Source organism: Danio rerio, chromosome 19 (genome assembly GCF_049306965.1).
Source record: "Danio rerio strain Tuebingen ecotype United States chromosome 19, GRCz12tu, whole genome shotgun sequence".
Classification (NCBI taxonomy): Eukaryota; Metazoa; Chordata; class Actinopteri; order Cypriniformes; family Danionidae; genus Danio; species Danio rerio.
Genome location: NC_133194.1, coordinates 37,128,490 through 37,145,485, shown reverse-complemented (window position 1 = coordinate 37,145,485; position 16,996 = coordinate 37,128,490). Strand labels below are relative to the sequence as shown.

The 16,996-nt window shown below is 37.8% G+C and overlaps 2 protein-coding genes and 2 long non-coding RNA genes across 9 annotated transcripts in view; 2 read left to right on the top strand and 2 right to left on the bottom strand.

Moving 5' to 3' along the window:
- Nucleotides 1-966, top strand: part of elp2 (elongator acetyltransferase complex subunit 2) — a 50,889-nt gene extending 49,923 nt beyond the window's left edge. For 4 of the 5 annotated variants that reach the window (XR_012394630.1, XR_012394629.1, XM_021468089.3 and 1 more), the window contains one exon: nucleotides 564-966. Coding sequence is in view for 3 of the 5 variants with exons in the window: in XM_021468089.3 (XP_021323764.1) it covers nucleotides 564-729 (166 nt within the window). In the remaining 2 variants the exon portion in view is untranslated. The remainder of the gene's footprint in view (nucleotides 1-563) is intronic. The other variant, NM_001044925.1, reaches the window with a different exon arrangement.
- Nucleotides 967-1,623: 657 nt separating this feature from the next.
- LOC141379149 (uncharacterized) lies at nucleotides 1,624-5,917 on the bottom strand. Its single transcript, XR_012395157.1, has 2 exons — nucleotides 5,075-5,917; nucleotides 1,624-3,728 (listed from the first exon to the last, which is right to left on the bottom strand). It is a non-coding gene; the product is annotated as an uncharacterized lncRNA (long non-coding RNA).
- On the top strand, nucleotides 5,038-16,994 carry LOC141379146 (uncharacterized). The gene is made up of 5 exons (XR_012395155.1): nucleotides 5,038-5,153; nucleotides 5,238-5,345; nucleotides 5,453-5,512; nucleotides 14,703-14,795; nucleotides 14,928-16,994. It is a non-coding gene; the product is annotated as an uncharacterized lncRNA (long non-coding RNA).
- The window catches only part of gabbr2 (gamma-aminobutyric acid (GABA) B receptor, 2), a 378,525-nt gene continuing 371,718 nt past the window's right edge, over nucleotides 10,190-16,996 (bottom strand). The window contains exons 17-19 of one of the 2 annotated variants that reach the window (XM_073930931.1): nucleotides 16,831-16,960; nucleotides 16,437-16,551; nucleotides 10,190-13,031 (exon numbers count right to left, since the gene is read on the bottom strand). In XM_073930931.1, the coding sequence (XP_073787032.1) occupies nucleotides 12,866-13,031; nucleotides 16,437-16,551; nucleotides 16,831-16,960 (411 nt within the window). In that variant the 3' untranslated portion in view covers nucleotides 10,190-12,865. The remainder of the gene's footprint in view (nucleotides 13,032-16,436; nucleotides 16,552-16,830; nucleotides 16,961-16,996) is intronic. The other variant, NM_001144043.1, reaches the window with a different exon arrangement.

The following is a 16,996-nucleotide window of genomic DNA, read 5'->3' as shown; positions in this document are numbered from 1 at the left end:
CATAAGCGAAGAAGATCACAGATTTTAGCCTAGGATTTCAGGAATCTTTTAGGATTTCCCAAATTAGTCTCAGATGACGAAATTGTGGCTGAAATCTCAGTGTGAGCAGGGCTTAAGAAAACATAAGTAATTGGAAATCCGGCAACCTCAATAATCTAACCCTTGGGAACAACTGTGGTCGGAACCAAAGTTCACAGGACGTGTTCTCTGAAATCCTCTCAAGCGGTGGACTTTTACATTCCGATCACTTGATACCGAATGTTGTCTTAGCGCATTACGATAGAGTTGACTTGATTTCAACTCTCCTTGCCGCTTTTTGCCGACGGCTCTCATTAAAAAAGAATGACTTCCAGCTACTTTGATGCTCTCCCTGCTTTTGGTGCGAACACACAGCAAAAGTTTAATTAGAGATGTAAAAATGTAAAATATTTTATAGGGTTCTTAAAGCTTAGTTATTAGTAATTTCGCCATAAATTGCTCAACTGAATAGGAAATGGGGGAAAAAATGGAATGAAAAAAAATGTAATTCAGAAGTGCATACTTTCCTTAACCAACTATTACAGTCAGGGTCACACAATGGTGGTAAAGAGGCTGCGCTGGAGGCCGAGGCTGGGACGAGGTGGCCATGGTGGACAGGACAGCAAAGAAGAGCAGGCCTGGGTCCAGCTAGCAAGCGCTGGTGCCGATCATGTCGTCAAAATCTTCGACATCAACCTATCTGCACTATGACCTGCTGATATTCAGCAGTGACAAACTACATCTTCTGAACTGCTGAAACATTTTCAGCAGGCATGGGGGATGATGGGAGCCTTTTTCTCATTCCCTTAAATCAGCTTCTGTTCTTTTGAATTTTAACTCTATTACTTACGGCCTGTAAACACAATATGATGTCCTATTTATGGAGTACTGCTTGATGTAAACATATCACTTTGTATTACAATAAATGGCTCTTTTCTAGTAATGAAATTTCACTGGAGTGATGTATCTCAAGCTAACTATAATTCTTTTATTTTCTTTTTTTAAAGCACCACAAGTCCCACGAATCCTCTTGTAATAACCTACAGGCATAAGTGACGGTAAGAGAATTGAAAATCCGGCTCACATCCTCTGTTTCCAGTGCCTGAAGGACAGATGAACATTCGGATAAGATGTACAATGAGCCGTGAGGGCCATAGACTCACCAGGCGTGAATCATTCACAGGAGAAATAGTGTGTTTCATTTAGGGAAAAGTGCTCCTTTTTATTGAGCGCTTCCTTTATTGAAACCAATGACATTCATCCTTGAGACATTAAAGGAATGTTTTCTGGCTTCAGTTCAGCTCGACGACATCTGTGACATGCTTTCGATTACCACAGAAAATAATTTACTCAAAACACCACAGCAAATGCTAAAACACCTAAAAATACTCGTTTTGAAAGCATGGCTGCAAGACTACATGGTGTAACCAAATCACTTTTGTAAGGTTATATGCAATTTTTTTACTTGTCATAATGGTAAATCCTGGAAATTTCCTATTAAAGTGCTCTTGAAAACTCTAGGAATACTAAACTTAAATTATTACTGTTTTTTTAAGTATAACCACAAGATTTAAACCTGGTTACCATACTGTATGGTGAACTACAATTTTGTTTACTTGATTGCTGAAAGGTTATATGTGAAACTTGTCATTCTGATAAACCCTGTACTTTACCTATTGTAAGTATACATGAATACTAGAAAGAGACTTTAGGATTTCAGTTTAGGTTGTTCACTTCTGGTTTAAATCCAGACCCAAAATAAAATGATTAATTTAGCCCTGGTTCACTTAGAACCTTCTACAAAATAGGAAAAATAAACAAAATAATAAAAAAGGATAATAATATATTTGGAATATCTACTGCAGTAATTTCTGCAGCCTGTTTTGAACTTGAAAATGTGATATTAGAACCATAGTGAAATGAATGGGTATGCCTGAGCATTCTGTTGTTTTTAGGGTCATATTTTGTGACATCATGTACATTACCTAACAAGTCTTGTCATCTATCAAAGTTTTAGGAATAACAAATAATAACTTGACTTCTATTTGATCGTTTGATAATAGAAGCGACTAATACGAAAGGCAAAGGCCTCTAGATTACGCTAATTTTAGCTAAATAAAATATGATTTCATTTGAAAATGATGATCATTACATTAGGAAAGTAAGGTCTGACTTTGCTTAGACAAAAGTCTTGTCAGCGAACAGAAAAAATGTACAGTAAAGAATATGAAGTCATGGTGAAGTGGAAAAGAATCAATATCATGTATGACTCCCATGAGCTTGGACGTGTGCATCTATACATCTCTGCAATGACTCATACAACTTATTAATAAAGTCACCTGGAATGGCAAAGAAAGCGTTCTTGCAGGACTCCCAGAGTTAATCAAGATTCTTTGGATTCATCTTCGAAGACTCCTCCATCTCAATAATGTTCATATCTGGTGACTGGGCTGGCCAATCCTGGAGCACCTTGACTTCCTTCTCAGTAACTTTGATGTGGAGACTAAAGTATGAGGAGCAGCACTATATCCTGCTGAAGATGTCACTTTCTGTGGTTTGTAATGTAATGGGCAGCACAAATGTCTTGATACCTCGGGCTGTTGATGTTGCCATCCACTCTGCAGATTTCTCGCACGCCGCCATAATGAATGTAACCCCAAACCATGATTTTTCCTTCACCAAACTTGACTGATTTTGTCAAGATTCCAATAGGTCTTCTGCAGTATTTGATGATTGGGATGCAGTTCAACAGAGGATTCATCTGAAAAATCTACCTTCTGCCACTTTTCCAAATGATCAACCAGAAGTCAAGTTATTATTTGTTGCTCTTACAACTGAGATCGACAAGACTTTTGTCAAGTTGTGTACTGTTTGTAGTTCATTTAAATGGTTTTGGTCCATATTGCATTCATATTTGTTTGTAAATTAACTAACATCCATCATTTCAGCAGTCCACTTGTCTGGTGTGCACCAAGATTTAGACGGCAGTGTTCATCCTTACTGAAAATGCACTAACAAAACAATCACACCTTGTTTCAAAATGGAACCAAACCTGTCAAATGTCAACAGAATCTTACACATGAGGGCCTCAAAACAAGGGCTGTCTTAAATCCAGGCCCGACTTCCAACTGTCAAGCCATGTTCAACATCTACGTGAAGACCTTTCCAAGAGTCAAAATGATTTTCTTTGGTAAAGTTTAACATTCCTAAACTTTATCTGTTGTACTGCAGTAACATGGTTCGCTGTGTGCTATTTGAGGACAGCCACTGACCCGTCTATGTTTTGCTGTTTTGAAACGTGAAAAGGTCTTCTGTGTTCTGTCTAGTACTGACATGTTAAATATTTGAGCGCCTGATGGAATGGGAAAGCTGACTGTGACATGCAGGCTGCTTACATCCTCCAGCATCCAGTTTGGCATGAAGTCCCTGCACACTCAATAATTCATCACACTTGATGTACAGAAGCACCCGTTACAGATTCATCTGTCTTGCCTTTCTGTTTTATGATTGTGTAAAAGTGTGAGAGGAAGAGCAAAACATTGTTTAGTGTAGAGCTTTTCAGTGAGGCAAAGTAGGAATTAAAGAGAAGGTTCGCTAAAAATGAAGGGTTTGCCTTTATTTGGGTGTACTCGCCCTCATGTTGTGAGGTAATACTTGATTCTGATTGGTCACTCGCGGTATCAGGTGATCCCATCAGTCCGCTCAAACAGCTAATAGGTGCGTTCGACTTCATGCAGCGCTGCGCAGATCGATCGAAATCTGTCTTAAAGCGGTGCATTCTGGTTAGAAATCTTGTCCGGATTGATGCTGCGCCGACGCCACGTGACTGTCACATGTGGCATCAAAGTACCGCGACAGCGCTCCGAGATCAGACGGCAAACTCAGACCATGCAGCTTCTGAAGAGCGACTGCAGGAGCTTTGATGACGACACCGATATTACACGATTGGCCGAGTTCACCACATGACAACAAACACGTGTATTTCGGGTTTATAATTGGACAAATTCCGATTCAAAAGTTTCAAAACAAACAATTCACTTTTCACACCCTCTCTATCCTGTACACATCTTGCTTATTAAAAGACTACAAATATTTTACTGCAGTAATCATCTTTTGTTAAATAATCTGGTTATAAAGGTTAGCTTGTTTGCACAGGTTTATTTTTTAACTTTTTTATACAGACTATTTACTGCATTCATCTCCATGAACGATTTAAATGATATATTTTAGTGAATAACCTAAATATGAACTCAAATAAGTCTTACAGACTTGAAATAAGAAAATCATCATCATTGATCCTGCCACCCTAAAGCTCTCTTAACAAATTAAAGTAAAGAACTATTTTATTAAATAATTATAAAATGGCTTTATTATTATAATATAAATATGTATTTTATTTCCTGTTTAGCAGCTTAAAGGCGACCTGCTCTTTCTGGGAAACTTCTACATCGCTCACTTATTTTACCTTTTGTTCTTTTCAACACAATCTTTTTGGATTAAAATGCTTTTTTGAAAATTCATTCATTATCCAAAATAATGTCATTTATTAAGACCTAATCAAAACACCTTGTTTTGCTTTTTACATGGGAAATTTTTATATCTATAAATGTACATAAATGTACATGTAAACCATTTTTTAGCAGATTCAAACAAGAAGTATTAGCCTAAAGAGTGATGTTTAACTCCTAGAATTTATGCTTATTGCTTTGTATTTAATAGACCTGTTCGTTTTTATGTTTATATTAACCTCTCATTTCCTCTTATTTCTCTCATGCATTTGTTATATATTTTATTCATAATTCTCCCTTATTGTTTAAAAAGGAACTATAGTTTGTAGAAACTGTATTCTGATTTATTTGTAAATGTTTTGTTGTTATAAATAAAAATAACAAAAAAATATGATGACGCCATGTGATCGGTCATCATGACTGCAGCAACTTTGAGTCCCGAAGTGTCCAGCTGTCCGTCTTGACGGCTCCGTTTTGAACTCCGCCCCGCCTGCGCTCGGCTAATCTCGTTGATCACCGGCTGCAGCTGAGCTTCATGTCGAACGCACCTAATATCACACCTCGGGCATGTGCTGTTTCAATACGCAATATTTCTTTAAAACCAGTCCTTGTCCACAGATCAATTTGGTGAGCATCGCAGTGTTAGATTTTATTATTTAACTTTAATAAAAACGAGGTTGTGAGGGATAAAACTGTTTTATTGGATTGTAGGCTACTACTTTTTGCTCAAAATGCTAACTGTTCAGCTAATGAAACACCTTTCCAAAAACGTTTCCATACAAAGTTTCGTACCAGAACTCCCTAATGTCGAATTGAAGGGTATGCAGTTCCTGTTAAAAATGTACATTATACTGTTTATTTTGATGTAACTAAATTAAAATGGCACATTTTAAATAATGAATAACATTACTTCTCTATTTCCACAGTTCATAATGAATTAAATTAAAGAAAAGAAAAAAGTGGTACAGGTTTGGATCAGCGTAAAGGTGAGTAAATGACAGAAAATGTATTTGTTGTCAACTATCACTTTAAGTAATTATTAACCTTCATAACTATTTAAAATCTATATTTTGGAATTACAGGTAAATCTGTAGCCTTATAATAATATTACATGTCATAACTTCTTATTTGGTTAAGTTATAAGATGTGAAACTTCAGACCTGTGGCCAGCCTGGTGAAATAGGTGGTTCTTTTTCTTTCTTTTCAAAATTTGGACCTTTTTAGCTATTTGCCTCATTTTCTATTTAACCTAACTTAGTTAAGTATTTATAGTTTATATAGCTGCTGCATTTTAGTGACATTTAAAGCACTATTTATTTCTGGATTAGCTTGTCAGGTGGTACTCATAACCACACGAAATATTTCCTAAAGATTCAGAATAAAGAAATATGAATATATATATTTTTATGTTATTACACGTATTATTTTTATTACATATCATTAGGTTAAAAAAGTAATCTGTTTTAGTTTTAAATTAAAAACTACATATTAAGGCTTTAGCCTATTGTCATTTATAAAGCAAATTACAAACTGGCCAGCACATTCAACTTTTCTCCACTTGACTAATAATAAAAATTATACATGATGATAATAATAAGGTAGAGCTTCCTGATTTTTCTAGCCTCTCGTAAAAAATGTACATTTGAAAATTCATGGATAACAACTATAGCTTAATTATTAAAATGAACTTTTATATGCTTCAAATGCTTGTTGTGCTGTACTTTTTATTAGTCATTGTTTTAAAAAAAATATATACCAAAATTAGGTTAATCTGCCAATATCGTAAGCAAAATAAACTTATGTCAAAAAGAAAAACAAGATTATTTTACTTACCCCATTGGCAGATTGATTTGCTTGTTTAAATTATGTTTTGCTTGTCTAAAAAATTTTATTATGACATAGCAGTCAACGTAGAACAAATGAGCTCATGTAGGGTCAAATTTTGGACCTGTCAGTGCAGGGTGGCTTCTTTCAAACCACTCGAACCCCACCCCCCGGCTATGTGCCTAAACTTACTATATTATTAGTGTTGTATTCGTTTTAATAGTTTGTTACACGTAAACCACACAAATCATTAAAAAAAAAAAAAAAAGAATTTATAAGAACATTTAATCTGAGAATCAGAACATTATTAATATTATTCATTTATTTAAATATAATATTTGTTATGGTATTTGTTACACATATTTTTATGGTATACTTTCACTTTTATAACAAAGTGTTCAATGTTAATTGTTATATTTCTTAAATGTAACTGTAAAAATTAAAGAAAAATCTGCGAATAAAAGTTTTGTTTTAGTTTTGTTCGCTTTAAATCAAAACTATCATTTGTATTCATTAATGTACTTTTTCCTGAGTCAAAACAGACTCAAATGCGTTATGAGGGTTGGAAAATTTCCAAATGGGGTTTGAGATAAATAATGCCAAGTAGAATAATTTTAACCATTTTATTAATAAAACATTTTTTGCAATAATTTATTAAAAATGTTATGATTTCCATGCAGTTTAAGGGTACAAGAAATATGAAATGAACACATCCACTTTGATTTGTTCTAAAGCTCCTGTGTGTCTGTGTGTGTGCCAGTGCAAACACACGGGACGATACAGCAGTGGAGCACACAAGTGTACACTTCCAAAAAGCACTGTATAGAAAAAAAAGTCAAAACAATAGTTGTGGAGTTTCTCTTTTTTTTTTGTTCTTGATGGGCAGTGATGAGTTTTGTGAACTCAAAAGAGATGCCAAAATATATATAAATAAAAATAAATAAAGCAAAAGGACCAAAAAAAAAAAAAAAAATAGAGAGAGCAGTAAGTCTTCCAGCACAGAATAAATAGTTTGTATAGCGATGTGTAAACTTGTAGACAGCACGTTTTCACACAGTGGCAAACAGACATACACGCTCACTGCTAACATTCTGTCTTTTTAACGTCATTTGTAACATCCCCCACTATCATTGTATTATACCTCTACAGAAAAAAAATATAAGTTGTTTACATTATATACATTAGAAGTGGTTGTTCATTCTCCTGGGGTGATGACAAGGCCTTTCTATTTTTGATACATGAATGCGAAGATAGAACAGTTCACACCAGAATACGCATGGAGTCCAGCCCAACAGTTTTCGCTAATCTTGTAGACTGAATTCATGAATCTCTTTGCACAAATGAGTGTTTTCTTGCTTTAGAAGAACACAACATTTAGATCATTTTTTGTAGGTAACATCACAGATTTAAGTGACCACAAATCAGCTCTTAACTTCATTTCCAAGGTTATTGCCAAGACGGTCCTATACAACCAGATGTGCATTTCACAGAACATGATGCATTTTCAGAAGCAACATGTTTTAGCAGGATAACCTTGCATTTTGCTTGATCCACAAACACATGCACACACACACAGTGATCTGAATCCACAGTATAGAACATGTCCGCAAAAAAAAAAATTATATAAAGCACTACCTTGGTATTTATTCAGTTTTTTGTGTGTGTTTTTTTTTCCTTAAACAAGACAATCACAAATTCACTTTTCCCATAACGTTAATGACATGATTACACAGACGGATCGGTGTTTACCGTTCTGTATTTAAAAGAACAGTTTGTGGTGCATGGTGCACTATGAGCGTCTTCATGTTCGCAGGTAGAATTGTTCTGAGAAGCATGACCCCCATGACAGTAATCCTGTGCAATGTTAACATTAACATCATAATTATACAACAAATATACAGGTAGTGTAAAACATATTTTGGATATGATTCTGCCTTCCAGCTTAATGTACTGTATACCACCAAGAACATACTGCAAATATATGCATTTATACAGATAGAATGCGCTAATTATTGCCACTTTCATAATTATTATATTGTGCATTTGTCAGAAACGATCGAGTAGAACTATTAGCAAAATTAAATCTATAATGTATGCATAGAACACCATGCATGGGTTAAAAAATAAATGAATTTTTTAATAAATCTCATACATTCTTTGTGTGTACATACTTGATAGCTCTGAATAGGGTTTTCTTGATAATCTCTGCTTAACAATTATATTTAATCTGGATTCAACTAATTAATATCATGGTCATCGTTGTGATTTCTCTTCAAGCAAATGTTTGGCTGGTTCACTTGTAAACATCTTGTTCAATCAAACTCTTGTCTAAAAGATATTTTATGTAAAATATAAATATTTTAGTTGCTCTTTTATATATTCTTTTTTTATTGAATACTGTAGTTTGTTCGTGACTGGAAGTTCAAAACCGTTTGAAAGCTCAGTAATCAGCAGCTTGAAGGACAAGTGTATTTTCATACAATTATATATGATTTTATTATTAAATAATTTTTATGTATTTACAGTACTATATATATATATATATATATATATATATATATATATATATATATATATATATATATATATATATATAAATATTTAATGAAATACAATATGTAAATGTGAGCTAGCCCTTTTAGCCCTTCCACTGATACACTGAGCTGAATTAACACTTCATTTTCATTGTTGCTTATTACCCTCCACCCCTATATATATTATATTAAATTCAATTTATATATGTTTATACATTTACTGATCTGTTAATCATCAAACTGTATATTATAGCCATAAAGAAATCTATACATATTTTTACATGAGAATAAATGTTAAGAGGGCAATGAGAAACAAGCATTAAACCCAACATATAAGCCCAATCCCAATTCTATTTTGTACCCCTTCCTCTTGAAACAGAGTGTGTTGGGGAAGAGCTTCAAAATGTACCCCTAATAAATGGGACACCACTACAACACCTGCACACATCATTATATGTCATCGCGATCTCTTGCTTCATATAAGATCGCTGTAGTTTTTCCAGTTGCATTATTTGTGGGTGTTTACCTTCCGGAAATTACCGAAGGCAACAATATTATGTTATCATAACAATATAATGTGGCAATAAGATCGTAACTGTACTTTGCATTTACACTGTGGCCATATTCATTTATGCGAACACACGAAAACAACATTAACAGTGTAGCAGACACTTTCCGACCACTAAACTTTTCTGACAGGGTATTCGACTGTCAGATGTGAAAGTATGTTGTGGGACTGCTATACGGAAGTTAATATTATGGATTATAGATAGCAAAACTTTGCATTTAAAAAAAAAAAAAAAAAAGCTTAACCGTAAAACATGAATGATGTTATAAATGTGTTAATAATGTTAAAGTTGTAGATAATGTATTCTGGGAAAATTTCGTACCCCTTGGTTTCAAGTGTGATCCTGAAAAATCTCCATTTTAAGGGCTATCCAGCCCTTCCCCTTAGGCCTACACCTTTAAGCTAAAAAGAATTGAGACACCCCTACCCCTTCACTTGAATGTGCAAAACGCGGGGTAGGGGTACGGCCATATCACCCTGCAGGTCAAGTTCGGTTACTCAGTGAAGCTAAGCAGGGTTCAGCCTGGTCAATACCTGGAAGGAAGACCAAATAGGAAAACTAGGTTGCTGTTGAAAGTGGTGCTGGTGAGGCCAGTAGGGGGCACTCAACCTGTGGTCTGTGTGAGTCCTAATGCCCCAGTATAGTAAAGGGGGCGCTATACTATAAGTGGGGACCGTCTTTCGCATGAGACGTTGATCCGAGGTCCTGACTCTCTGTAGTCATTAATACCATGGCATTTCTCATAAAGAGTAGGGTTGTAACCCTGGTGTCCTGGCCAAATTCCCATAATCGACCCTTACCTATCATTTCTCCCAATCATCTCAATCCACCGAATTGGCTCTATCACTGTCTCTCCACTCCACCTATAGCTGGTGTGTGGTTGCGGCTCTGGCGCCGTTGTCCTGTGGCTGCCATCACATCATCCTTGTGGATGCTGCACACTGGTGGTGGTGTGGAGAGACCACATGATTTTGAAGTGCTTTGGGTGTATGGCCATACACGATAAATCGATAAATGCACTATATAAACACACCTTACTTACTTACTAAGGGGAAGGGCTAAGAGGTAGAGTTGGGATTGGGCCATAATGTCTATCATTTTCTGTTTCTGTTTACAATTACTCTTTATTAATATACAGCATTGAATGTGGTGTTCATATGTGCGAAAGATGTTTTCATATTGTGGGACTTCTGAATGTGCCAAACAACATATCATAAGACATAATAAATAACAATGTTGAAATGAAGGTGAAAAATAAGCTAAATGCAGTCTTATGAAATCTCAGTCATAGTCATATGCTGCCAAAGTCAAGTTAAAATGTAGACAATCGCCTCCGTGTACTGAAAAACTCATCGTGTATTAAAAGCATCAGTCTAGGTTGTGGCCGTCATACTAAGACAAGCTCCCGTGGCGTTGTGGGATTTTTGCGTATCTGTTTGTGTTGTTGTAGTTAAAGGTCTACGTCATTGTGACTCAGTAGTGAGCATGAGGTACGGACAACCGCAGTTTGCAAGCACACCTCTAGTTGTGTTTCAGTCTCCTCTTGCTTCAAAAAAGGTGAGACAATAAATACACAAATGTTGTGTTTTTTTTTTTGTTAGATAACAGAAGGAAGTCACATGTTAAAGAAATTCTCAATGGATTGACTTAGGATCGTATGTGATATCACGGCTTTTGTCATCCGATTCGGTCCACGACAGGCACACACGTACAGAAACAAATCTGACAGTAACTAAAACCAAGACACCAGTGGTGAGATACCAACCGAAATGAACTCTTGCCTTTGATACGGATGATACATAGCTTATTTTCCGAAAATTCATATTTTGATTACATTTCCAGATTTACAAAAGTAGTATAACACCAGCTCTAGCTGATGCTCCCTATCTCTGCAAGACATTGTGCAAAGTTCACTTCACACAGTAACATTTCTATAGCAACTATGAGGTAATTTCACTGTTGCTAAGAGCTAGGTGATGTATTTCACAATGTCACTCTGAGATGGGATGAACCTCTCTGCCATTTCTCCCCTGGAACGACACGGGCAAACGCATGCCCTCCACCCGAGCCCTTTTAGCCCAAGCTACGACCGTTAAGGATTCACACATCCAAAAGAAAACAAAGCAAGAAATAAACAGAGGGAGGGGTAAACTAAGAGACTGCACCGGAAAGTCAAAACGAGCCTTTGTTCATTCGTGACTTGCTCTTATTAGGTTAATTACACTTGTGCTAATTTTTCAGTCCCGCTGTTTAATACGATATCGTTTTTCTGTCTTGCTGTGTGGACCACTTCTTTTGTGTAACCTCGCAGCTTTCTGTGAGGATATTTTGGTTTTGCCCTGCAAGGAGTACCACTTCCCTGTTATTATCGCAATTTGTGAGTCTTCTTGTTCTGTAACAGCCGGTCACATGACGGCTATTGTACATCTGAAGCATTGGGCTGCATCTGTTTTCAGTCCCAGAATGCGAGATCAACTCGCTCGGCTGTAATGGAAGACTGACCCTCTAAAATCGCCGTTTTTTTTCGCTGTCCTGGCTGGACCTGGGGCTCTTTGAGGTTGCGATTGCACATCCTCTTACTTGCAGTAAATCAGTGGTACGTTAGATACTCTGTTACAAGGACAGGCCTACATGATGCTAGCTGTTTCTGAAGAAAAACAATGTGTGGTACACGTCTATCCAGGTGAGAACAGTTGGCCCACATTACCCTGAAACACTCCCTTGTTGCTTTATCAAAAAAATCAAGACGCTAATAGTCTTATTTACCATTAACCACTTGTTCACACCATTGGGACACTGAAGCAATACAACAAATTCATACCGGTTTGCAACGCTGTATGTGTTTGTTCCTGGTGCCTGTCTGTAATGTTCTCTGGAGCACCAGGCCTCGTCAGAATAATTCATTTCACAGCATATTCAAAGCTCATTTTGATGTTCGAATATGGTATTTACATGGCTGTTGAAGTGGTGAGTAATGAGGAGGAGTTCTCGGTCACATCCGTTGCCCCTTTCCCACAAGTTCCAGCAGAACTGATGTGCACAGAAAGGCTAACAACAGAAGTGTCTTTTTATTAGCTGGTAAGGCTACAGCTCCTGTCCTCCATTGGTCCGTGTTGCTGTTTTGGGGGAGTGTTGAGTTAATTGAGATAGGATTGGGAGGTGACAGGAACGAGAGGATTGGAGTCTGGGTTGAGTTGCTGTGTGAGGACCTCCAGTCACCTCCCTCCTAGCCTGAAAGATCAGTTCTGCTCTGATGTGGCCATGGATGGTGGAAGGGGGTCATGGATGCATGAGGACTTGGACCCCCCCGGGTTGCTCACACGCTTCTGTTAACCGCTGATATTGCTCAGTCTGTCTTAAAATAAAAAAGCTGATCGCTTCCTCGGAGTGTAGTGCAGGTCAGGGCAAGGGCTCACAGGCCGGACACCATGACCCTGTAGGAGGGAGGCATGTGTCTGTGGCGGGGACTGGAGGATGGGCTGCTTGTGGGACTGCTGCAACTTGCGTCCACACCTCCTATGGAGGGTAGATAGGCATGATGCAGGATTGGCAGCTGCAAGGATAGCCGGCGCTGTATGCTGCGAACACAAATGACAGGGAAGAAAATGATTTATTTGCATAAAATGCAGAAAATTCTCCATTTCCTGTGATGATTTTTAGAACAGAAGTTTACAGAGTACATTTAAAGCAACAGTGATTTTGCCTTGCACGTTGCATTCTCGTCTTAATATAGGGTTTAGGGTTACTATGACACCATTAGATCCTGCTGGTAGTTGCCCTAACTACACCATCTAGACCTTCACTATTATTTAAAAGTTTGAGGTCGTTTTACAATAGTTGCTTGTAAAGGATTTGGTCCTGATCTTGTTCTTCTTGTGCCATCAGCCAGGACTAAACTAAAATTCAATATGTATCTAGTTTGGCGGTTTCTGGTTGCATGGCAAAGGAGTAAGGTGTTTCTGGTTTGAGCTCCAGTTGATCTCCAGCTATACAATATAAAATCAGTGCCATATAATAAAACACTGTGTGATCTCTGCTTCGAATGCATTTCTAAAATAAGAAAAGAGTAAATATATGAACTAATGGCGGAAAAACTATGCAAATACAAATATGGCGCATCATCTGGTTCTATGTCTAACACCGCCTCGTCTTCGAGCTCCATTGTCACCTGATCGCAGGTGACCTCATCCCCTCCAGTCAGCCCAGAGAAAATGGACTTGAGGGAGTTGAAATCAGAGATTCTTTACTCACTAAAGGCGGACATTTCAGAGGTGATTAAGTCTGGGCTGAAAAAAATTTGCACTTGCTGAATACAAGCAGTCAAAACTGAAATAATCATAATAATAACAACACGGCAGCGATACAACCTGTGATAGACCAAATGAAGAATACGAGTAAGGGAATGGAAGGCAGTCTTTCAACAGATGAAGTGACAACTTTGCAAACAGTGGTAACCGATTTGAAAGCAGAGATGATTGTGCTGAGAGAAAAATGTTAAGACATAGAGGGAAGAATGAGTAGATGCAACATTAGGATACTGGGCGTAGCTGTGACAGAGGGATCAAGTTCTATGACGTCGATGGCGAGGCTGCTAAGAGAATCGCTACAGCTGGAAAAAGGCGTACTTGTGAACTGTTCGCATTGAAGTCTTGCACGGTATGGACGGTAAGCCATGGGCCATCGTGGCTAAACTTTATTATTTCCAAGATTGTATCGAGGTATTGAGACATGAGCAGAGTCGGGCTCCACTGAGATTCAACAAAGATTCAATCGCCATCTTTACGGACTACACTGCAAGTGTTGCAAGGCCAGGGCCGCTTTCACAGACGTTTGGAAACTGCTAAGCAATTGTCAGGGTGTTAGTTTTGGCATCTTATTTCCACCCTGGCTACGCATCTGTCATGATGGTAAACAATATGTACCTAGTCTGCTTCATGTCTGTGTCTTCATACTGCACCCCAAGTGGCCAAAGCCTTTAAATCAATTACAGAAGCCAAATGTCAGTTATATAAAGTGCACACACCACACCTCTCATGATTGGTTTTATGATTGGACTCTCTTTGAGTTATTACTTTCAATTAAATATTAATTTCGTACATCAATTAAGGAAAATGTCTTCTGTGTTTAGAAATAATTAACATTGATTAGTTATATGTAGGAGGTCCACTTACAAAACAATAAAATAAAAAAAATACACTTAATATTAATGTCATTGAGCTACCAATGTATTTGTTTCTCCCTCACTACAGACATGAGAAACAGGCGCAATAAATTACTCACTGCATATTCCCATGGCAGAGGTGGTGTTATTTTGCAAGGTCAAGGGACCATCAGCTACTGGGGTAAGTGTGAGTGTGTTTAAGTGTGTGTGTTTGATGAACAGCGGCACAGTGCAGAATCTCACAGTGCGATCAAACATTCATGTGCTGGGATGGCCTGTAGTCCTCTAATTCTACTCTTCTGTCTATTTTCAGGGTACAATGCCTTCTACTCTTAGTACAAATCAAATGTTATGTAACCACAGACACCTACTTTTTCTCTCTCTCTCCGTTCGCCTCTTGTTTCATGTGTGTTTTCTTTCTGATCTCTGCTATTTCTCACTACCATTTGAATGAGTTTGTACAACAGAATGCACACATATGAGCTAAAAGCCCTGTAGGTTGTGAGATGGAGCTTGTCCAATATATCCTACGGATGTTTAGTTTCATTGAGCTTTGGAGAATTTGGAAATCTAGGGTAACACCTTGAAGCTTTCATTATGTTCTTCAAAAATTCCTAAAGAATATGTCCAATGTGAGAGGGTGGACAATCCTGATGAAGAGGCCACACAATAGGGAATGCCACTGTCATGACTTTCATGTAAGGTTCTTCAAGGTAGCATGTGTAAAATTTTCATTCACATGAATAGCCAGACCCCTAGGGTTTCCCAGCAGAACAGAACATCACACTCTCTCCACTGGCTTATTGCCATCCAACACTGCAATATGTTGTCTTTAATACTCCAATTAAATGGCTCAAATATACACAGCCGTCCATTTTTTGTAAAACGGGACTCATTGGGGTAACCATCTGGTACAGTTCTGATGCTTACATACCCATTTTAGGCACTCTTGATTGACGGGTCATTTTTGGCTCTCTGACTGGGCACTGGCAATGCAGTCCCATACACAGAGTGCAATGTTATGAGTGCTAGCATGATAACATTGTAGTGAGTAGTCTTCCTGCTGGCCCAGATCAGATCTGAACCCTTCATTGCCCTTGTGTCTTAATGAGCCTTGTTTGCTCTGTCACCAGTTCGTGGTTTATCCCTCCTTAGATCACTACTGGTAAATTTTTACCACAAAGACTTTATAGATACTCTGACCATGTAATCTTGATACAACAACGTGGCCCTTATCAATGTAACTCAAATCTTTATTTTGGTCAATTTCTCCAGCATCAATTATGCTTATTACAGAAAATGATGCTTAACAACATCTATTCGACCTAGACCACAATATGTGGACTTGCTAGAAGATCAGTAATTATCCCTTTACCTGTGACCAAAAGTATCCCCGTAGGCCCAAAACCATTTGAACAGTTCAGACTCTAAAAAAACCCATGTAAGAACTTCTTTTTGTGATGATACATTTCTCCTGCTTGTAATTAGACATAGGCCTTGCATTACATCACAGCCATAAACATGATTAGCTAGCCAGATGCAGGTTGGTCTGCAGATAGGGCCGGTGTCCTGCTAAGTTTAGTTCCAACCTCAATCAGACACACCTGAACCAGCTAATCAAGCTCTTTCTAGGTGCACTAGAAACTTCCAAGCAGGTGTGTTGAAGGAAGTTGAAACTATGCAGGACAATGGCCCTCCAGGACTGAGTTTGGGCACCCCTGGGATAGGAATTTCATGTTTTTTTCATTAGAAAACTAAATTTAGTTAAGACTTTGGATAAATTGTTAACAAATGCATTCATACAAAACTTTTCTGAACTCACTGTTCTGGTGAGTTGATGTCTTCTAGTGGACCTCTACTTATCCTAGAAGGATCCGCGGATCCCCACTGAGCCTGGGGTTTCTGCTCTAGGTGGTTCTTCAGAGACTTCTCTCCATCTGAAAACAAAGGCAATGATGTTCAAAATCCTGCCATTCCACCAGGATGTCAATTGCGGATTGAGCTCAAGAACTTGAGTCAGAACTTGCACCTTATATGACACTTTCAGGCTGACATGTTTGGGGGTGAATAATGTATGACACTGCAATAAATTGTTCTTTTTCGCTGGGTGACAGTAACAGAGGGAAAGAGTGTGACATACTGAAATGACTCACTGTCTGACAGCGGTGTGTGATCGACAGGTGCGGAACACAAGGTTTGATTTCCACTTCTATTACCTTTGCCGTCAGTGAAGTTGCGTATGCTCAGGATATTGTTGGCATCTTGGTAGTGGTTTTGTTTAATGTATGGAGTCTTTTCTGGAGTGTCCTGGAGTTGCATGGTAACCTCTTCCAGTTCTTTATCCAGCTGTAACCCCAATGAATAAATATATATATAACACTT